Here is a 23,445-nt window from a genome sequence, read left to right on the forward strand (position 1 = left end):
GCTCTGCTCTGGGGCAGGTTGAGGACACAGTCTCAGATCCGTCACGGCTTGTGGGAACCAGAAGGACCTGGAAAGAACAGGAGGTGAATGAGGCCACAGAAGGAGTTCCTTCTGTGGCCTCATTCACCTCCTGTTCTTTCCCCGTATGGGTTTCTTCACCGGCAAGATGGGAATGACAGCTCGCATCTGTTTCCACATCTCCACCGTGCTCCCTACTCTCTGCGGCAACCACCCGCCACTCCTCACTGCCGCCTATGGGTGCCCAGGGTGTCTCCTCCCATCCTTCTCCATAACACGGATGAGGGTCCTCGTTTTGCATGGCCATCATGCGACAAATGACAGCAACGAGGGCAGCGGCGCAAACTGCTGGTTTGCCTGATCGTTTACGCAGCCTTCAGGGGTTCTGGCTACCCCAGGCATTTTGCAAGTCCTATGGAAATGATGAAATTCATCGAAAATAAACCAGAACAGGGAGCAACTGGGCTGAACCTCAATGTCAGGACTTCCCCTGGCAACTGCTCCTTATAAATACTATCACCATGTGCAAATGCAGTTACAAACATGCGGTGAGCTGCCTGCCCTGTAGCAACAGAAAGGGAGTTCACTGATTATCTCCCTGTCATTTAATATTAAGTTAGTTTGCTAAGTTTGAGGACATCTCAAAGAATCGTTCAGCTTATCCCTACCCCAGATCTTTAAGTTGGGAAGTGTCCTTAACCCCGAAGCCCTTAGTCTGCGGCTGTTGTTGCGGATAAAAAACTGTTTACATGCCCGTTTGGAAGAAATTATTTAGAAGGACCATTCCCAAACAGTCAGGTTAGATCTAACATCAGTATAAGAGCGCTGAATTGGGACCAAGGCATTTTTTTCAGGCCTAGGGATGCAAAGTAAGCTACGTTTCTCCCCCAAAAAGCCACAATAAGCCACAAGAAACTTGCATCTCGCCAATCAGAAACATCATGACTATCTAAACTACATCTGATTGGCCTCTTTAAAATCCTAAGACCCACATAATGCCCCCCCTTTTTTTTTTAATTCTTTAGTTTACAGAATAAACTGATAAGCTGAGAAAATGTGTGCATTACACCATTATTCTGAGAGTGCTCTAGCAGCTAGAGATATTAATAGACACAAGCATAGGCTAAGATAAAATACGAAATCATTTTCCTTTTGCTAGTAAAAATAAGTAAATTACATATCATTTAGGAAGTGATATAGAAACAAGCTGCATACTGTACAGAAAAAGAGAACAAAATGCTCATTGAAGCAAAGCTTATTTATCACTTTATCTTGCAACCTGACACGGTACATGCTCAATCTATTTAATTACAGGAACAGAAAAATAGCAGAGAAATATGTACACATAACAGCAACGTTTCCAGTCCTACCTTGGTCGTGACAATGCACAGACAATCCATTCTGTAAATCTCCACAGGAGTGTATGTAAATCATAAAAACAAATCAGCAAGGGTGAGGAAAGGCTTTTGAACAGCATGAACAGAACCGGAGGCTTGAATCTGCACAGCCTGCTTTTCCAAGTGGGGCCCTCATAAGAAACTCGAGTCCTCCTCCACAATGCTAAAGGCAGTCATGATGCTCACAGGGATCAGAAAACCCACTAGAAATCGTCTCAAGCAAAACTTCCAGGTGGCTTATCAGGCTTGATTGCTGCATTGTTCGATCTGTGATCAAAATACTCTGTTGAATGGTATGCAGCCTTCTAAATGGGAAGATGAGAACCACAACAAGCACAAAAGAGCAAAAGCATCACATTTCAGCCCTGGCTCTGGTTTCACAATTCTGATCTGCTGTTTCAGTATACCCATAAGATTTCCTTTGCCAAGTCTCTCTCTCTCTCTCCCGCTCTCTCTCTCCCTCAATCTCTCTCCCTCTCGCTCTCTCCTTCCCTGTCTTTTTTTTTTTCTCCCCCCTCTCGCTCGCTCTCTCCCTCCTCTTTTCTACTAACTCCGAGCAAGCACAACACACACAACTATCGGGCCCATCTATCACAGCGCTGTCACTTCCCTGCCAAAACCGCTGCTTTGGGTTGTAAGGGTTTTTTATTAAGAGCACGATTCCTACAAACGCATATTGGTGGAAGTGCATGATTGAAACATTAAGGTGTGTGCGAGAGCTCGTGCGTCACATCTACAATCACTCACAATTACTAGGTCAGATTCGGATTCAGGAAGTGAATATAAATAACAGCTGGGTAAGGCGAACTTTCAGAAAGTATAACAGAAAATAATCAGTCGGGGGGGGAAGGAATTGCATATTTACGCATGCACGCAGGTCTGTGAAGCTCAATAGTGATATAATCATAGTTTACCATCCACAGGGAAAAAAACCACATTGCATACATTATTCAAAGCTAGAGAGGGGCACCTTTTTTTTTTCCCCCCACTTATGAAAAATACATCAAGGTTTTCATTAAAAGAAAGCACCCCAAACAACAGAGCTTAAAAACTCCTCAAGTTCTCTCCCAAACTTTTTTTCTGCGTCTTTGACAGATCCGCAGACTTAATCAATTTATCTCAGAGTCTGTATGCTTTGCTCAGAGTTTTTCAGGCTGTTTAGCCCCCAAAGCCCTACCTTTCTTGCAGTGATGCTGGTGCAGAGCTTGCCTTTCAGGTGTCTTACATGAATCATTGTGTTAGAAAGCTCGCTGTCAGCTCTTAAAGTCTTCCCTCTCTTACAGATAGAGGAAGAGAGAGAGAGAAGAAAGAGGGAGGGAGAGAGAAAGAGACACAGAAGGGGAAAGATATGTAAAATGAAAGCTCTGGCCAAAGAGAGAGGAAAATCAATGCTCCTATTCACTGGAAAAAAAAATACAGCCAACTGGACTGTTGACAGCAACAAGAGGAAACGTCTAGACACCCATACATTACAATTCACCTTTTCAACGCACTGGACAGCACAATTCCCCCTGGGTGCTTTGCTGAGGATCTCTCATTCTCACTCAGAGCTAAAATATGTTTTCAATAAAACGAGCCTTTCCAAGAAAATAAGAGCATATTTAAGAGTCATCTCTCTTCCATAAATTACTCAGGTTATAACCCTAATATTCTTGTGATTGCTAAAGCAGCAAGAGGCTCAGTAAATGACACACATTATTTTGCCAAAATGAGGTCACTGCTACCAAAGTTACAAAATCCATAGTGAATCAGATATGTGGTCAGAGAGCAACCAACCCGCCCCCAACTATTAGGGTCTTGGTGGATGTAACATCTTAAAGAGAAAGTCTCCAGAGCATTTACGACTGTGTCTAAAACTTTAACTCACTCTGAGCAACCACATGTGCACAAAACAAACTTGATTTGTGTTTACAGGCTGCTCTGGAACCTGCATCTTTTCTCCCTACTGAGGTTTAGTACAGTAGCCAAACAGCCAGACGACTTGGTTAAACTACAGATTATATGAAACAGAGAACTCTTCAAACATCCTTGAAGTAGGAAACAACTAACCATCTACTTAAGAACAAATTAACCCACTAAGAAGGTCTAACCTAAGCCACGCTTGTGCTCTATGCATGACAGGGTAAAGGGAATTCAGTCGACTCTAAAATCAGGAGATATTTTAACACTTAGATGTAAAGCATCCAACAGTTTGTTCTCTTCCAATTGGTAGATTCAAGCTGATCTAGTAAGGTGTGAAGTATTTCCATACATATAATTACCTAATGGCTTGGCTGTAAAATTTCATGTCGTGCTCAGAACTGGCATATGGGGATACATTTTGAAATTGGTCTTCAAGTGCATGATCTGTAAATGCTTCTACTTGCAAGTGACTCTACTCCTGCGAGCTGGTCCCAGTGAATTGATGATCCAAGTTACAGCTTATATGAAAAACAGAGGGTCTGAACCCATTGAGGCTGTTTATGTGAACAACGTGACTCATGTGTTTGTCTGGGAAAATCAGGCTCCATCAGCGCACCTAAAAGCTTCCTCCTGCACTCCAATTTTTGAGTGCCACCTCCTTCTACAAAATGCACCAATGAGGATTTAACAGCACAGGATTTGCCCATGTGCTGGCCAACCTCAGTGCACCACGAGCGACACGGTCTCTGACATACTGCCACCTACTTTGTACCCTCAGAATCTCCTGCAGTCCCAGGCAGAAGAGACCCACGCTTTTGAGGACACAGACCCCAGCTCCATCCTTCCACAGGCTCATTTTGGTTGCCAGGGCTCCTGGTCATAGTTTCTAACACACATCTACCGATGACTTGACAAAGTCAGGGCTGCAATATGGCAACAGATGACCGTCAATGGGTCTGCAGTGTTTCTCCCAAGGATACAGTTCCTCATTTTCATTAACTATCCATCCCAATCCCAACAAAGAGGCTGAGCTGCTCCATTTTCTTCCTCCAGCTAGATACTTTTTCCATTCATTTTTTCTCCCCAAGCATAAGATTTTCAGATCCTTGGCACTGCTTTACCCTTCATTAGCAACAACTCCTTCTGCTCTAATTTCTGCAGGTCATACTGCTGCTTGGTTCTATTTTTTCCTCTGCTCTTCCAGCCTTCGTGTTATCTGTACATATGATCATGATTGAAATCTACTATAGAAAGACTTGACCCAAAAACCAAACAAATTGAGAAGCAGCCATCTGGGGTGAAAAGAGACGGTTTATAGTCGCTTGTAGTTGATTTAGATGGTCAAAAATAACCTCTGTGATGAGCTCTGACTCTCAGGAAGCCTTAATACAGGAAGAATAACAACTATTTCCCACTGTGATACCAGTGGCTCTGCAGACCACCATGTGAAAACCACTTAACCCAGGTGACTGCTTCCTTCTCCTCTCATTTTACCAAGGTGACTATTTTTAAGTCATACAGAAACAAACAATATGAGGTGAGTGGGTGAAATGTGATGGGCTGTATAATGCAGTGATTTAGGCTGGACAATTTAATGCTCCTTTCTGGCATTAAAATCTTCAGTGTATCCAGGTACTTCCACTTGGATAACTAAAGCACAGGGTTTAATTAGGCAGTTATATTTAGAACCAGAGCCTGTAACATCCAGCTGAACTGAATATGTGTAAAAGCAAGCTTCTGTAAAACCTAAAACCAATAGGAATGATTGTGTGCAGTTTTTTAATCTTTCATGACACACCTTTTCACCTTTTTAAACACTTCTTAAATTCTTCTGAAACCCAAACATTGTAGAGCAAAAAATATAAAGAGGAACTCTTTCTCTAAAAAAAGGCAAAACTGGCTTTATTATTATCTCTACCTCAGACAGTAGAAGTTAAGGAAAAAAAAGACTACTAGGTCTCCAAGTTTTGGAGTAGACGCTAAGAAAGGAGGCATCTACCATACTGCTAACACAGCATTAGTAATGTCACCATCTTGCAAAATTTAGCCAGTGACTATTTAGAGCTCTATGCACCTACACAGAGAACACATAAACACACACATCCTCTTACAAATGTGGAGAAAGATTTATTTACTCCCCATGTATCTTAAATTTTGTACTATGGAGTACTTGTTGATGGTGTTAAATTGCCAGTCTTTCACATGGGCTTAGATTCTCTTTCTTCTTTTCAGGTGCTATATTGCACCCAAACAAGCTACGAGTAAATACGTTCCTGATTACGTCTCTTCCAAGAGAGCAATTGATGTAGTCACGAACTTACTCCTTTAGGGTCAGAGCTCATTTATACCACTTGAGCCCAGTTCCAGCTAGGTTGCTGTGTATCGCAACCGGTTAGTTAGTAGGTCAACACCGGGATACAAGTTATCTGAGTATTATATGCTAGATGGGAAAATCTCATGTGACAGCCTCTTTATTAGGACTGCTTTGAGCTACACCAAAGGAAAAAAAAAATAAAAGAGAAACTACTAATCTTGCAGGTCCTGGGTATGTAGTCAGGAGCTATATTACAGATGAAATGTCAGAATAAATCCTGCTTCAGCCAGGAAGAGAAGTTAATACGAATTTCAGAAGGTGTGAAGTTCTGTATGCCTGAAGTTGCTAAGACTTTTAATGCCGTTCCCAGACGGAACCAGAAGCCCATGAGTGCTGGTGTTAATTTAAAGATCAACAAATTAGCAATTCTGCCCCTCCTGACTGCAGCAGCCCTAACAGCAGCAGCTCTGCAACTGGCCTCAGGCCCACGGGAGTCTCAGGCAGAAGCTATAACAAGAATCATTCCCTTCTCCCATGCATGGCAAATTTCATTGCTATTTAGCACAATCGATGTTGGACTCCTGACCAATTTCCCTGGCTGGTAGCTGTCTCAAAAAAAAAAAAAAAAAAAAAAAGAAAAAGACAATTTTCTGTTCCATAGGGTAGCACAGACCTCGCTGCTCTGAGCGCTGCAGGTAGATGTAAAATGGGCGCAGGGAGAAGCGAAGGCTGGACAGTCAGCTCCACTCCTTCATCACAAGGACTGCACGCCCAAGTGGCCACGGCGGCTTCAGGCTCAATAGCCACAGAATAAGTTTGTTTTCTACCGCACAGGGGGCCTACAGGAAGATGGGGAGGGACCCTTTATCAGGGGCTGTAATGATAGGACGAGGGGTAATGGTTTCAAACTGAAAGAGGGGAGATTCAGGTTGGATATCAGGAAGAAATTCTTTCCTGTGAGGGTGGTGAGGCACTGGAACAGGTTGCCCAGAGAAGCTGTGGATGCCCCATCCCTGGAGGGGTTCAAGGCCAGGCTGGACGGGGCTTTGAGCAGCCTGGTCTGGTGGGAGGTGTCCCTGCCCATGGCAGGGGGTTGGAACTGGATGATCTTTAAGGTTCCTTCCAACCCAAACCATTCTGTGATTATATGAGGGGATCCCCTCCCTTCCTGCCCTAAGGGCATTCCCAGTTTACCACTCTTTTATTCAGCAGGGAGAGTTCAGTAGTACCAGGTGGGAGCTCACACCACTTCAGCCAAACACCACCCCAGTGCTCAAAAGCAAGAAGAAAGCTAATTTTATTATTTTAATAGACAACGTGCACTTCGCAGACTCTGTTTGCTGGGGGCCTTATTGTAATACCTGGCCCTTGGCTGCTGCACCTGGTGATGTGCAAAGTCACGTGCCTCCAAGGGTGCTCAGTGGCTCAGCAGAGTAGTTGCCTCCCTGTTAATGCAATCAAAGGATCACAGGATAAGTGGCAATGGAAAGGATCTTAGGAGGTCTTCACTCAAACATCCTGCTCAAAGTAGGCTCGGCAGTGAGGTCTGATCACGTTATTCAGGCCATTATCTAGTCTCATCTTGGAAACAAAGACGGAGACCATGCAACCTCTCCAGTAGTCTAATTCCCACAAACTGACCAGACTGGGGGCCTATGAGAAGATCGTGAGGCAAACTGGGAACAGATTATGATTTACAGGATTGTAGGAAACACACATTCATAATCACAGGGTGTGGAGCAAAGGATGGAAAGGTCGTTGAGCCATCCTCCAGCTCTGAAGGGCTGTGGATAAAGCTAGCCTTTTGAAAGCTCTGCAACCTTCATTAATTTAAAACTTACACCTAGTGTTTTATGTATCTATTATTTCCCATACAAATCCGTAATTGTTTTTTCTTGCTTCCCACAAATCCCTTATTCAGAATGAAACACAAGTGTTTTGGTTACAAATCCTCCACTGGTTTTATGTGGGCCGGGATGCTCTGCAATAGAAACACCCAGTACTCAAGGGCAATATGTCCTGAAGTGGCTCTCAGCTCTCAAGATCCACGGTGAATGAAGAGTTCATTTTTATTCCTGAGCGTTCTGCCTGGGGAAGTAAATCTAACAACCAATTGATCATCAGCAACTGAAAAGCTCTGGTGCATATGTTTAAACATGTAGCCAGTCCTAAATAGCTATGTGTCACGGTCAAAGCAGCGTGCCACTGACACTCAAGCACAGTCACTTGAAAAAGAAATCAGACAAAATGACTCTTTCAAATGAACTGACACACTAAACCGCAAGTTCCAGGAAACGAAACCAAAACATCTGCTATCTGCTACGCCATGGTACTGGGAACTGGAGAAAACACCACTCACAGCTCTGAATGTCTTAGAGTTTGGCAATGGCATTGCCGATCTTTGGAGTTTACTGTCATGGAGGCTTTGTGCTGGAGAGCTAGAAAGAGCATGAAAATGCAGCGCGTGGAATTACTGATGGAGAAACATTGAGTCCAGGAATTCGCAGTATCGGGGCTCTTAAGTAGGGAAGATGGTGCATTGTTCAACTGGGCATTCATACTGGAAATGATGTTGTGAAACTGGGCTGAGATCCACTACATCCCATGATTTCTACAATATCCTCACGGACACAATGTATTTAGGGTATATATCAAGCTTTTGATAATTCCTTACTTTAAGGAAATTTCTTCCATAAATATAGAGACGAATTTCAATGAGTATACATGTTCTTGCATTGCAACTCTCAAGTAGCACCACAGTCCTACATGGTACAAAAGTTTTTCTGATCAATGGGAACACAGCAACACAAGACACTCTGAAAGTCATGCTAGACATTAGTTCTTTAGGTCTTGAAAAGTTAAAGAACAGAGAAATCCATCTCGAAATGTAAACAAAGCCCACGGAAAAGCCTTAGACAAGAGGAATAATCTGCAAGTTTTCACTGTTAGAAATAACCTTCGCTGAAGTCTAAGAGGTATCACATAAGCATGCCAACTCAGTTAATGCCTGTTTTCTTTTCATCATGTCTCCAGCTTGCTAACTTTAAAAGAAAACTTAATAATTTTCTTTCACTTAGAAAAGAAAAAATACACCATGACTTCAAGGACGAAAGTCTACATAATAATATCTAAGCTCAAGAGAATTGTTCCAGCCAAGTTGTGAACCTATGAAAATAATGGAGATATTATAATGAAACACTTATAACTTCACCATTGCAAGCAGCAAGACTTAGAAAGAGAGTGTAATATACCCCGTTACCACAGCCATGAAGTCACATTACTGCGTGTATTATTCAGCGTAGTTTTATCTTACGTATCATTAGACTGCCCATACAAAAATCATCACTTCGCCGACATTCGTATTCTTCCATACTGACTCCAGACCAAAAATAAACTACGACGCACACTGAGAGACTGAAAACACCTTGAATAAAACTTACTAACTGTGCAACACCTCGGACTTCAAAAATACACTGAAATGAAAACATCTTGAGATCAGCAATCCTGTAGAGCCATCACTGATATTAACAACATTTTTACATAAAAATAAAATCCTGCCTAGGACAGCGTAAAATGCACAGAGCTACTGACATACAGCAATAAATTGCAGCCATAAGCCTCATTCGAATCTGGTAACGCACATGCAGTCATTAAGCAGTAAAAAAAAATGACTGCAGGAGCTAAAATTCAATATATTCTACACATTTCACCTCTGGCAAAACTTGCCTAAATAAGGATCTCATTCTCCATCAAAAAAAGAGTGGACCATACCTTTGTCTTCATGTCTACCACATAACTTTCACAAGTCTGGTTCTCCTTATTGTGTTCACCACATTGTCCAGATCCTTCTGATCCATTGGAAGCTGCAGACTAAAAAGGGGGAAAAAATCAAATAAAGTCGCTGAGATGTGCACTATAATTCTATTACGCTTAAACGTAAAGATTAGCACACACATACAAAAGGGTAGCTCAAATTCAGATAAATATCAGGTGGCTCATACATTAGATTTTCACCTCGGTGTTTTGTCATGCTAAAATTTCTGGGTTTAATCTTACAGCCAGCCACTCTCATGGAAGTCTGTGAAAGTCTTAATAGGCTAAATCTACAAGATGATGCTTATCATAATCTCTAGTTGACTACAGAAGGCATTCAAGGTGCTCTGCAGCTCTCAGCGTCAGAACACAGAGATAAGGAAGGAAATCAGTGCCCTGCCAAAAAGGCCCGCAGACGGTAATGGGGTTCTCATCTGAAGTAGCTGCAGGAATAAATCTCCTTACAGCACCAACTGAATTACCTGGTTTGTTTTCTCATTTCTTATTCACGACATTCTCCGAAGTGACTTATTTTTGAAAGGGTTTCATACTTGTGTAATAGCCATATTTGCAAATGTTTTAAATTCAAATGCCCTTTTTTGTTACCTTTCCTTCATTTACACAGATTTCAATCTTATATTGCTTACAGAAAACCCTCATAAAACACATAGTATTTTTTTCAAATAATATCTTTACTAGGAGATATAGTAAAATACTATATTTGTTTTTTCAATTTTCCTGCTGGAAATCTAATACATTATTGTAGATTTTGCATTAAGTCAATAAATATTATAAATGACATCTCTGTTTGCGATGCTCTGCCCTGCAAAAACGTGCTTGAAGATTTAGCCTTTGAAGGAAACACGATGACTGCCGCTAGCTCGGATCTCAGAAAATTTCTGGGCACTTTGCAAGAGCACGAACAGGAAAGCAGAGTGAATTCAAACAGGGTACAGTGTCTTGTAGCTGTCGGCGCTGAGCATCACAGACGCCATGAGTGATTTAGACCCATCCTTTTTTAGCCTGTGCACCAGGAGCGCAGTCAATTTTGACACAACAGGCAAGAAATTGTTAGCATTTTAAATAGACCAACCATTGCCAGCACGCCTTAGAAAACAACAAACCAGTGCCACAGAAACAGCCAAATCACATCCACATGTGCAAATGTTTTCTCCTCTGATACTAGATTGTTTATTTAGGGCTCCGTCCAACTAAAGACTGAGTGCTGGCCCCAGTCCAGGCAACTACTTAGACACGTGCTTTTAACTTCACTGGAACCAATGGCATTAGTCTTGTGCTCCAGCAAAGAATGTGTTTAAATGTTGGATCAGGCCCAGCAGCTCAGCACTACATGGGGCTGAGCAGACAGGACTCCATGCATGTCCTCTCTAAAAGTTTTAGCTTCTCTGACACACTCGCGGTCGTGGAGAACCATGCATTCCTTCAGCTTGCTTCTTATCACCGAAGGGTGTTGCGTATCCCCCATTTGCAATCTGGAAGGGAGGAAGGGACAGCAAGGCAACGCAACCCGGCCAAGATTACACAGGAGAGCAAGGAACTGAACCCAGGTCTTGCATCTTGCCTCAAAGCCTACCGAAAATCCAAGCAACTGCCCAAGTGTTTCTTTCAGGAAGGGAAAATTAGTTTTACAAGGATGCATAAAAATTTTCATTTCATCTTTGCTTCCTTTGAGTACCTGACATAAATGTTTTCCGTTGTTATTACTTACAGGCAACAATATAAACTACGCAAATCAATATATTATTTATTTGCTGTAATCACCAAGACCAAACTCTGCCTGTTCCTAAAGGAGCTAAGCTTCTGCAACTTCTCAAAAGGCGTTTGACAATTTTCAGCAGAAACTATAAACTGTATGGTAGCATTTATCAAATGAGTGCAGCTGCAAAATTGGATAAGGAACCTCAGTTTGTTTATATTTTACATATTTTTTCTTCAAATTTTTCACCATTAGCTGACTCCAATATTTTGAAAGAACATAAAACAATGTCATAAGATGCTATGAAATGTTTCAATTGTTTTCCTTAGGGAAATGGGTCACAGATTAATTGTGAAGAGCAGCAAAACCAAGGACGTTAGGAGGGGACAAACAGCTCAAGTAACAGTAATTGTAATAAATCTGGAACATCTCTCTGTTCCAGTGTATTAAGGTTCAATAAGCATTAGCAGAATAATATATGCTTTCCAAACTTGAACAAAGTACATGTTAGCAATCCATCTGAAAACGAAGTCATTTAGCTTTGTGTTATGAAATAAACGGGACTGTATAATGCAAGAGGCAAAAAGGATACTTGCTGAGTGTTGTGATACGTTTATTAAAAACTAGCACTAGATTTTCTTATTCTTGATTACGTACAATCATCCCTTTAGAGGCTAACCAAAACCCTATGCTGTCTAAAATTATTTGTACACTCTATATCCAAAAGCTGCCTGCCCATGCAAAATAAGTATTTTAGCAACACCTCATTATTCCTGAACCGCGCAGGTCGCCATGAGAAGCAGAACTGGCAGCCCTGGGGTGACACAGTACGAATGCAGTGGAGCACGTTCATCATGCTCGTACCTCCTTGTAGGAGGTTCTGGAAATAATGACTTCAAGCTTGAATTAAAACCACTGACCAAAGTTTAAACTTTTTATCGGATCTCCGTATGTAGGAGGCTGGTAGTTGGAACAACTCTGTGTTCCTCTTCGCAAAAGAAAATATTATCTTATTCTCTTCAAGTTGGTCAGAAAAAGAGATTTCACAAGCAAACGTTGCAAAAGCAGATTAAAACTCCACTCGATAACTTTGCTCACATGGGTAGTAACCATGAGGATCGTAGATCACACCAAAAGCAATCTTCCAATTTTGTTTATAATTAATGCTAATCTATTTAGATTATAATTAACAGGGACTATTTAGACCATAATCTCTTCAGGGCAATGTCTCTCTCATTGTGCAGATTTACAGCATTATTTAAATGTTTATTAATAAAACAGTAATCACATTAGCTACCTTGTTAATTTTGTCTAATTTTAACAGTGCTCAGCAAAGCTTTTCTGTGCTCATAACACATCTTTCCGGTAGCTTATTAGGACACGCACAATCGTCACAGTCAACCGTCAACAAAATTCCAGCTGATTATTTTTTGCCAAAATACAGAGTTATGAGCTATGAGAGGCTTGTCGCTGGTTCCACTTTCAGCAGGCAGCATGTTCCAGTTCACGTCTGAGCCAGCAACCAGCCAGAAGGAGCATCTGCCCTCACGGGCAATTATGGCATATGGGGTTTCCAAGAGCTCTTACAGGAGGTCTTCCTATAGCAGCCAAACTCTGCAACAGTGGATGAATTCTCCCATCCATTTTACGGCTCTGGAATTTATATCTAATATATCAATATGAGATACTTGTAACCGACCACAACAGCTACCACGTGTTTACCTCTCGGAGTGAGGCCCAACATTGGGCATATAAAAAATATAAAAAAACAATAAACATACACGCAAACGTTATTCTGCTCTTCCATGCTCTTGGGTGTTGCTGCCAGGAATTTGAATTTATTTACGCACACACCTGTATGGGATATTTCCTAGGGCACAGATACCACTTTGTGTCACGAAAACGCTGATCAGCTTTGCGAAGGGACCGGGAGCACCGGTGGGAGAGTGGGGGAGCTACAGCCCATGAACCGAAACAAATCCGCAACTGCCTCAGGGTTCAGAGAGCTAATGCACCTTCTCCTACAGCCGGCAGCTTAGGGAATGCTCTCCTGTGTGCTTTTAGAGAGAGAAATTCAAAACAGAAGCTGATCTGAGACCTTTTCTTGGCGTTTTGCGTCAAGAATTGGTAGCTCCGCTGCAGTCCCATGAGAGCTTGCAGATAAATGCCAGCTTGCCCCACACGATTTACATCAAGAGAGGAAAGGTATAAAAAACAAGCGATCTTTAACTTTTGGATGCCAATATCTGTCAGGAAATCTATCATCTCAGTAGTCAAATGCTCCCAGGAATATAGAGTGCTGAGAGAAACTGCGTTTATTTAATTAACTTTTTTCGAAAGTAAGCATTTTAAGAAATCATTAGAACATTTAAAAAGCTACAGGGGGAAAGTAAAATGCAAGATAACGTGTGCTGGAATCATCCATTTCACAGGACAACGATGTAAATGAATTCATTTAGCAGCTACGCTGGAGTGGGAAGCCGCCTGAGCTGAACTGGGAGGCACAGCAGGGCACACCTCCACGCCAGGGCACAGCCAGCCCCTCACATGGCACTGCTCAAGCCATGTGTGAACTAGAACTGGATGCAAGTCCAGTTCATCCTTTGCAACATGCCAGCAACAGCGAGAACGCCTTCTGGGTCTGCGATCCGCCCGCCACGGGCTGCACCTTTCTGCTGCACCGAGGCAGAGTTGACAGCTCTTCTAAATGTGTCTTGAGCCACCTCAGCATCAGCTCCTGCTGCTGACAATCTTGGACCACAAAAAAAACCCAAAAGTTGTACCTCTTGGGCAGTTTGGGGGAGACAAAGCGTCGCTGGGGACTCAAAGAGTTTTTTCTGCAACGCCATGCAGAGAAATAATCCTCGAGACCATAAGATGTGCTATCCTTTTTCTGTACCCTGCTAGTCCTATTTCCATCTTTGTTATAGTCCTTATTACAGGAAGAAATGTCATTCCGCAAAGTTTTTGGCAGGAATTAACTTTCACTGATATTACAGATTACCAAAAACTCAGACAATCCCAGAGCAGGCCATGCGAGAAACTAAAATCAGAAATGTAATCCCACAGAAGCCGGGCAGAGTTTCTTTTGCTTCAGCTGGGCCTAAATTTCAGTGGAGAAATAATATAGCAGAGCTCTCTTCTTGTCCACAAAATCCTTTAAAAAAGATGGTGCCTAATTAAGTGCTTCTGAAGCCCTTTAGAGAAGCACGGTTCAGTATCCCCAGTCAAAGGATTTAATCGTCAGAAAGGATTTTGTTTCTATTTCCACGTTAGGGTTTCTGGTTGGTTGTTTGAAGACATCAAGGTTTGCTCCACATCACATCGCATTAGCTCAGTCTTTGCAGCTGTCTGAAGTCACGGTGACGTTGCGGATTGCTACGAGGTCTTGTGGCCAAACCCTTTAAGAATGTCACTGCAGTCCCTTCTGCACCCGTCTTCCCAACATGACCAATAAATGTGAATGGAGAAGAGAAAAATATACATTCGGGCATGGATTTTACTGTACAAGTTGCACCACGAGTGCTTGAAATTTTTTTTAAGTTATTGTATTTGGAAGTGAGCATAAATATCACAATAATATTTATTTTACCCTGGGATTTTTATTATTCCAATTTAACTAATATGGATTCAACCTTTCAGAAGATTTTATGACAGACTTAAAGAGTGTTAGAGCTCAGGAACAATTACGTGTCTGCAGGCTTGTGTTTTGGAAAGGTCAGGTTGGGATTTAATGCTGCCCCACCATCCTGACAGCAAGTCTTGCTCTCAGTGTGTTTCTGGATGTCAGCGTCACAAGCGAACTTTGCATTTGCTTGTCCCCAACACAAATTTGATCACCTGTCTAAAAGCAGTTGTCCAAGCTACAAGTTACTCAGTAGCTGCTTTGTCTGGGCTGGCACAAAGCCCGTACTCAAGCCCCATCTCCCTGATTATCCACATCACAATTACCCGGTTGCGCCGGGACTCTGGTCTGGGACAAGATAACTGGCTTTCCAGGCAGGAACTTCAGGCAGGGAGGAGACACTGGCTCATGCTTCAGCTTTTCTCCTCCAGGACAGAGTTCAGATGAAGCTGGCTGGAGTCAGTTGGCTCCACAAACTCAAGCCTTGTGATGGGCCAGAAGACACACCCAAGAGCTTCATCTTGCTGATCCAGGCTCCATCTCCAGCGTCACTCATGCAGAGCTTTATTTTCAACCAAAGCACTCGTGTTTCTGCTTCTCCAGGGAACAGAGTGTCACTAAGGTCACACTGTGGTGGGCTCTGCCAAGTGCAGTGATTCATGCAGTAGGGAGGGACTGTGGCACCCTGCAGTGACCAGAGTCTTTGCGAACAACAAGCCTTGCAAGGGCTGTTGCTCAGGGGCGGTTTCTCCCCTGCTGAGACCTGCCACACCAAATACTGGTGTTTGGAAGCATCTGCTGACCTGCTGGATGTGGAAGAGGGGAAATCTGAGCAAAAAGAGCACTGCAAAGATGAACCCTGCTGCAAGGATGAAGAGAGAAGTGATGGACAGCACAAGAAGGACGTGGACCTGTTGGAGCAGGTCCAGAGGAGGCCACAAAGATGATCAGAGGGCTGGAGCACCTCTCCTATGAAGACAGGCTGAGAGAGTTGGGGTTGTTCAGTCTGGAGAAGAGAAGCCTCCAGGGAGACCTGATAGCAGCTTTCCAGTACCTAAAGGGGGCCTACAGGAAAGATGGGGAGGGACTCTTTATCAGGGAGTGGAGCGATAGGATGAGGGGTAATGGTTTTAAATTGAAAGAGGGGAGATTTACCTTAGATATTAGGAAGAAATTTTTGACTCTGAGGGTGGTGAGCCCCTGGCCCAGGTTGCCCAGAGAAGCTGTGGCTGCCCCATCCCTGGAGGGGTTCAAGGCCAGGCTGGACGGGGCTTGGAGCAGCCTGGTCTGGTGGGAGGTGTCCCTGCCTGTGGCAGGGGGGGTTGGAACAAAATGATCTTCAAGGTCCCTTCCAACCCAAACCATTCTGTGATTCTATGAATGTTCAGCTGTATGAGACTCAAAACATGGGACTGGACAGACTGGTTACAGTTTTCAGGCAAAGACCCACCCTTGCTGTAGCTCCATGCCAGGCAGCTATCCACATAAGAAATGCAGACAATTAACTCACTTATGGTTGAGTTCTTACCCTGATACACTATTTTCCAAAACATTCTCAGCAACAGTGTTACGAAATGGCGTAAGGCAAATTCAGACACTTCTGAACATGAGAATGTATGAGAAGAAAACTTTAAACAATAAATGCATTTCCCTCACTGGGATTCAGTCAGATCCTGGTGCTCATTCTCCCCATTCCTTACCTTTCAGCCATCGGTCTGCACTTTGCTGGGCATATAGAAGATGAAAAATGAAGAGTAATTTGGGATATTAAAGATCTATTTCTTTCAAATAAAGCAGAAGCTATTACTGAATTCTCCTGAAGGCTGGAGGAAAAGGACTAGAAAAATTAAAAGGCTGAACATAATTAATGAATGCTCATTTAGAACTGGCTATCATACAACATCTTGGAAGCTAAATTTACAGCTGACGAGGGCAGGCTGTAGCAGAAACAGGCTCTGGAAGGAGCTCCATGTGCACTGTGTCAAGCTTGGGGGGGAAAGATAGGGAGCTGTGGTTGCAGGGAGGTCCCTTCAAGCGTGGAGCGATGACACCTGCCAAAAGGCCCTCCGAGCAGAAAGGTCAGCTGCAGTAAGAACAACGTGTTAAAGCCCATGGTTTGATTCCAGTTGTGCCCATCTGCATCCATTTCATTCATTAGCTTCAGTGGAGTCCCTCCACGTTCAAGCTCGTGTTAGTGAAATCACGATCTTGCCCTGAAAATACAAGCGGACCGCAGCTGGAAGCAAATGCAAATACTCGGAAACAGAAAACAGAAAGTAAGTCATTAATTGTAAGAGAAAACATGACTAATGATTTTAAATTAAATAATATTTGCATGATATTTTAATTAGCAAGGATAATGTTTATTTTACTTACATAGAAATTCTGGATACATAAATTCCAACCTACATATTTCAGTTGCCATAACAACTTGATACATTTATTCTCCTGTGTCACTTTTTATTGCATCAGTGCTGCTTGGTTTTTTGTTTTTTAAACCACCAAAAAAAAAAAACCCCGACTGCTTTTGTTGCTACGATAACACAATATTTTTTAATTGTTCTTTTCACATTTAGTCCTTCTTGAAACCCATATACTTTCCCTCCAAAGGTGTTCACAGCACAGTGTGGGAATTTCACTACCAATTCCAGGGCTCAGTGCTCGGTTTTCCAGAAGTCCCAAGGAAATGTACAGCCCTTTAGCTCAAACTGCTACTTCAGTGGTCCCCTTTAGGACACTAGTCATATGGCTTGAGGTCAAGATCTTAACAGGAGACCTACACAGTAACAGCCTCCAGTTGGTGCATTTTCCCCTGAAAACCAGAAATAAATTAAATGAGCGCTAGACTCTTCAGAAAAGTGCGTGGCTATAGTAGATTTGAGGCAGCAGTGGCAGCAAACATAGCTGCAGAGATGCAAAACATTGGAGTAAATCTCTGCAGTGCTCTCCAGGCCAGGAGGATGTTGCAGAGCAGTTTCCACCTTTCATACACGCTGGCGTGGCACGTGATGAGCTAGACTTTGCTTTTATCCAGGAGCAGTACTGATTCTAAACTCTTGGGGCCTCCAAGGAGTTGGCCCAAATCTTTTTCCAAAGCGAGACAATCAAACAGTACCACAATGGGAGGAAGAGAGAGGATGAGGGTGGCCTTTCTCCTCCCCACCTCCAGCCAGCTGTGCAGCATAGCGGAGCCTGCTGTTGCCCGTTCACCTTTCCCAGCTCTGCACCCCCGCAAATGGACCCATTTCGATTAAAGTGCAATTACCTAACTGCTGATGTTGCATTTCTATCTGGTTCCCTGTAATAAGCATAATGAGCGACACCGTATTAATTAATAACAATTATATTATGGTGCAAGATGAGGAACTGTTTGGCAACCATTCTTCCATACAGCTGGCACGGAGTGACCTCAGATTAGAGATAATACAGCATTTATGAATGTAAGGTTAGAATTTTTGATGGAAAAGAACTAGTGCAATGGCTCCTGTGGACTGCCTTGGCCTTTGGGGGCAGCTCTTCATTGACTGCTAACTATAATAGCCTGTACTTCAGTCAGGAGAGCTATGACAATTGCTTTCAGAGGACTGAATCCCTCTTAGTTCTCAGGAGAACAAGAGTGTGCCCATGGGTTACCACACACAGTTGACGACAAGCTCTAGCACTAGATTTTTACTATGACAAGCATCGTACCTCTTCTTGTTTCTGATCATACTATTCTTCATTACATAAATTATATGTAATATGTTAGAGGAAAAAAAATATATATATATAATAGAATTGTAACAACTCCAAATAGGAGAAACACCCGACAGTGCTAGGTACTGCATGATAACCTTGTAGGAAATACATTTAAATAAAAGTTATTCAGATAATGTGATTGAATTCTGATTTATCTTATGATGCACTGCAGGTCCATAGCAATTCCAAGAAGATAATCCAGTCTCCTGTCTCCACCACTGGCCCACACAGTCTCTTCCTATTTACACACACCTCCAGAGAAATTACAGAGAAGGAAACTGCCCACATTTCACTTGAGATTAAATTTTGTGCCCATTCTTGCCAGAAATGGCGAATTTAAGTCAGTCTACTCAATAGCAGTAATAAAACCAGTCTCATTTTGAGAACAGGACTGATATGTCACAAAGTGACGCTTAAGAAGACCAAAGGTGTTTTACACTAGCGCAAGGATATAAAGCCAGTATTAAAGACAATAAAAGGAAAAAAAAAAAACAACACACAAAATCAAAACCATGGAGAATATTGTAATGACTTTTACTTCTTGAGACAGTTTTGCTTGCAGCATCCTAAACCTTGGTATAGAAGAATATTTGTTTCAGCCAGAGCCATAGGGAGGAGAAGTAAGCAGTGGCTGTCATTGCAGTGGCAGGCTGCCTTGCTAAGTCATGGCTGCTGAGCTACACAATCAGATATACTCATGCTGACATGCGGAAATACTGCAGCTAAACAAAACCTTCGGCAAAACAGAGTGCCATCCCTCTTCATTCAGCTTCCCTCCTACAAAGCATTACAAAATGCTTTGCACCGATATATATAAGAGGAAAAGGACTCAAAAGGTAAGTTAAGTGGAATGACTCAGGTCATTAAACTGCAGAATACGTCATCATGCTCCCTAAATGTTGATAAACAGACGATGATGTGAAGTGAAAGGGAAAACAAACATTCCCTAAATACTTTGTAGAAGGTTGGAGCTCCACGGATCTGCCAGACAATTTCCTTTGTGACAACTGTCATGAGCTAAATGCCGGATAAGAATCTGCCGCTGCCTAATGGGGAGGTGTCAGAAACCTGTGCTTTCGTAGGAGGACTCCAAGAACTATTAATACTAGCCACTGATCAAGGTTATTGAAAAATTATGTACAGTACGGGGATTTTGGCTTCTGTGAGCTTGAGATTGTAGAAGCACAGAAGTGTTACGGGCAGCTGTAGCCGCATTAAATAAACATCCCTGCCAACTGCATCGCGAGAAAAGGAGCAAATGCCTCGTGTGCCAGGTGATGCCAAGGGTGGTAGGGAGGAAGTCTCCTAGTCCATGAAATGCTCCTGCCACGCATGCTACCTCGTGTAGCCCATATGGTTCATGCATGTTCCCCTCGGGTTCCTACAGGGACCAGGAATCCTCTAGAGCTGCCAGATGAGGCTGATATTTCTTTACTTGAGAAACAGTGCCCTTGTCACAGCTCACTGACACCAAGGTCCAGATGCCACTATCAGAAGGGGAGCCTGGACGAGGCAGTAAATTTGGTCTCATGAAAACCGTCTCTGACTCTGCAACACCTCACGCTAAAGCTGTCTGCTACTTTATGCATTTGAAATTTGCCTAGGCAGCTTAGATATGCTTTTCTCCTTTTTCTTGGGATTTATCTACCGTTGGGGTGGCTGGCTCGGGCAGACATGTACATATAGGCTTGGAGGAATGCCAGGTGAAAAACTTATTTGCAAATATATTGACCTTTGATGAATATTTGCTTGAAATATCCCCCCATCACCTTTATGTACTAGTTACTCTACAAACTCACTTCTCCTTAGTAGGGGCTCACATTCTGGTTGTATTCAGAAGCCTCATAAAAACACTGATGTTTGTTTATATCAACAGCACACAGGTCTGTGTGCTATCCTGTATATGTACGCCATTCTTTATAATATATTGCATTATTACTACCAGGTCAATCAACTTTGCACTTCAGTAGCTTATAAACAAAGCTGAAGTTAAGCAAGATCACCTTCTTGACAGGTTTTTGTGCAGTACTCAGTTAAACAGGGTTCCCAAGAGATGCCCCTAAAAGAGATGGACAATTCTAATATTGCACTTTTAAAGACTACTGGCAAAAGTGCAGTTCTGACTATAAAGACAAATATCTGCAATCATTAATGCCATTTCACAGGGGTTTTTTTGTTTGTTTTGTTTTGTTTTCACAGTTTTGCCTGTTTTCTTAGCTATCGTTAAGTAGGAATTTTCTTCCATATATTTGTGACCAACATCCCAGTCACGATTCACAAAGACAGCCCAAGCCTTTGCCATCTTTTGGCCGGGCTGCAACAAAACACTGGGAAGCTGGGCACAAAGTCTCTTGTTTTTCCAAGTTCACTACAATTTGAACAGAAAGCTGCAGCACTTCCCTCTGCTCAGCACTGAGCAAGGACATCAGATCAGTCCTCCCCTCTCTGTGATGGCTCTCCATAGAACAGAGCATCAATAGAAGGAGGTTTTTGGTCCTTGTCCAAGGGTAAGACAACCATCACAAACTGCAAGTGAGGGGCAATACATGACAATTCCAAACCTCAAAAGTAACACGTGTCCACCGTGAGTGCAAAGATATGTGTGTGTGTGTGTGAGGCACGTTCTCTAGGTGGGAACAAAAGCAAGGAAGCCAAGTGAAGAAGTAAAGTGATATTGAATTAAGAAACAGCATTAAGCAATACACCCATAACTGCAGAAGATGGACTGTTTCAGGCAACAACATAGTCAGCATCCTGAATACCGAAAGCTCTAGTTACGGGCTTGCTGCTGACCTAGCAAAGATACCGTTGGGCACCCTGGGAGCATTTACTGTCAAAAAAGTACAAGATATCTCAAAAAAAGAATACTGATTACATAACTGGAGGCATATGTCTGTCATGAATCTTCCTACTCCTTAGGAAGAGACAAAATTCTCTGTTTTGTTACCTCTGTTTTTCTACAAACTACCATAACACCAAAAAATGTGTGAGAGAAGACACCAGTCTGACGTAATGAGTGACCTGAAATCTCTCAGCAGATCATGGAATCATAGAATCTTCATGGTTGGAAAGGACCTTTGAGATCATCGAGTCACTGAGATCCTTTCAGTCCTTCTCGTTGTAATTAACAAATTCCAAAACACCCAGATCAAACTTGTTTTAGTAGTTCATTAAAAGAATAACAATTTAAAAGTTACTATTGCTGTTTCCACCAGAGTTCCAAAAGCTGCCTTCTGAGACAGTGGACTTCAGATCCACTAGGTCTGTTATTCCTAATTTAATTTTTTTTCCAGCTTGGATGGCAGCTGTTTGCCTTGTCTCTTCTCAGAAAGAGACACCTTGACTACCTGAAAGTGCTGAGCTAAAAAAAAAAATAAATATACAGCAACAGGGCACAGCATTTCAGAAAACCGGGCAGGCTCCCATACACCTCTGCAAAGGACTGGAGAGCCTGGGAAACCTTCATCACTTTGGTTTCTCCTTTCAGCGAAGAAACTTTATGCAGGTGCAACAATGAGCCGAACACCACTTTCGGGGTTATAACTATGTAGAAACAAGGCTGACCTCCTGGCAGAAAAGCAGAAGCAGCAACACCTATCAGCCAAGCAGAGGCTGGGGTGCTGAGATCATTCACAGGCACAGAGAACCATCAGTGGGTTCAACCATCTTTCCCCATTGGCATTGCGTAGGTCTATGCAGGCTGATGAAATGGTGAGATTCCGCTAACCTGACATTTTTTAAACCTGAGATATTTGAAGGTGTATTAAAAATTCAGTTTTGGAAATCATCTGTAAAACTAGTTTTCTGGGGTTTAGAGGGAAGAGACGTGAGGCTGCAGATATCCAGCCACAGATTAAATCTCCTTTGTGCAACTACATGGGGGTTCTGCTCCAGCAAACTGTCTGTTTCAGTTCAAGATGACAGGAGCTGGAGAAACATGAGCAAACAGTGGGACCATATTGATCAGCAGGAGGAGAACGTCATATCAGGAATGATTGCTATGGCTACAACCACCTCTCTTTTGTGACAAAACACAGCTCTTTCGGAAGACCTCCTGTACCCTGGCAGGATGGCAATGCCAGTAAAGTTCCTCTTTGAATATGTCATGAAGAGGTGTCAAGAAGCTAGAGAAATACAAGAGAAGACATGCAGAGAGGTGACAGGTCATGACAGGCCTTAAAAGTAAGACAAATAGAGTGGTGTTGATATGGTGGAAAGGTGAAAGTCAACAGAGGCTTCCAACAGCGAGGAAAACAGGGTTAGAGAAATAAGCCCAGAAAGTGAACTCCACACAAGGCCATTTGGATCACATGCAAGATCACATAGGAAAAGAAACGTGTTAGAATTGTAGAATCATGGAAGAGTTTTGGTTGGAAAAGACCTTTAAGATCATCAAGCCCATCCATGAACCTAGCACTGCCAAATTACCACTAAACCATGTCGCTCAACACTACATCTACACATCTTTTAAATACTTCCATGGATGGCGACTCAACCTCTTCCCTGGGCAGCCTGTTCCAGTGCTTGACGACCCTTTCAGTGAAGAAAGTGTTATCAACGTTCAAGGGTTATGTTCAAGGCTTATGTTCCTGAAGGCTTTTTTCAGGAAGAAGGAGAATGGCTAAGAGTGAAATTCACTCCTTCACAGAACACAAAGGTCTAGACAAATGCTTTATTCATGATCCACCTAAATATTATAATGGCAAATAAGCAGTAAATTGTCTCATCTCTAAATCAGGGGCGGCTGTCACTGTGACCTATTACAGATTAAAGTGGTACAGGTGATAGTAAAGTACAGTCAAATGTGGAAAATGTACAAGCTGAAAATGCATAAAGTCACGTCGTTCTAGTCATGTCATCTGTAACTATATTATACATACAAAATGTGGAGAGAAATTACATTTTCAAGTTGACAGCTTCC

General features: G+C 42.6%; 1 protein-coding gene across 13 annotated transcripts in view; it reads right to left on the minus strand.

Moving 5' to 3' along the window:
• Positions 1-23,445, minus strand: part of DLG2 (discs large MAGUK scaffold protein 2) — a 1,057,033-nt gene that overhangs the window by 889,878 nt on the left and 143,710 nt on the right. For 12 of the 13 annotated variants that reach the window (XM_054188265.1, XM_054188269.1, XM_054188274.1 and 9 more), the window contains one exon: positions 9,403-9,501. In XM_054188265.1, the coding sequence (XP_054044240.1) occupies positions 9,403-9,501 (99 nt within the window). Of the gene's footprint in view, positions 1-1,388; positions 1,615-9,402; positions 9,502-23,445 lie in introns of those variants that run through there. The other variant, XM_054188278.1, reaches the window with a different exon arrangement.

The sequence above is a fragment of the Rissa tridactyla genome, chromosome 1, assembly GCF_028500815.1.
Source record: "Rissa tridactyla isolate bRisTri1 chromosome 1, bRisTri1.patW.cur.20221130, whole genome shotgun sequence".
In the NCBI taxonomy this organism is placed as follows: Eukaryota; Metazoa; Chordata; class Aves; order Charadriiformes; family Laridae; genus Rissa; species Rissa tridactyla.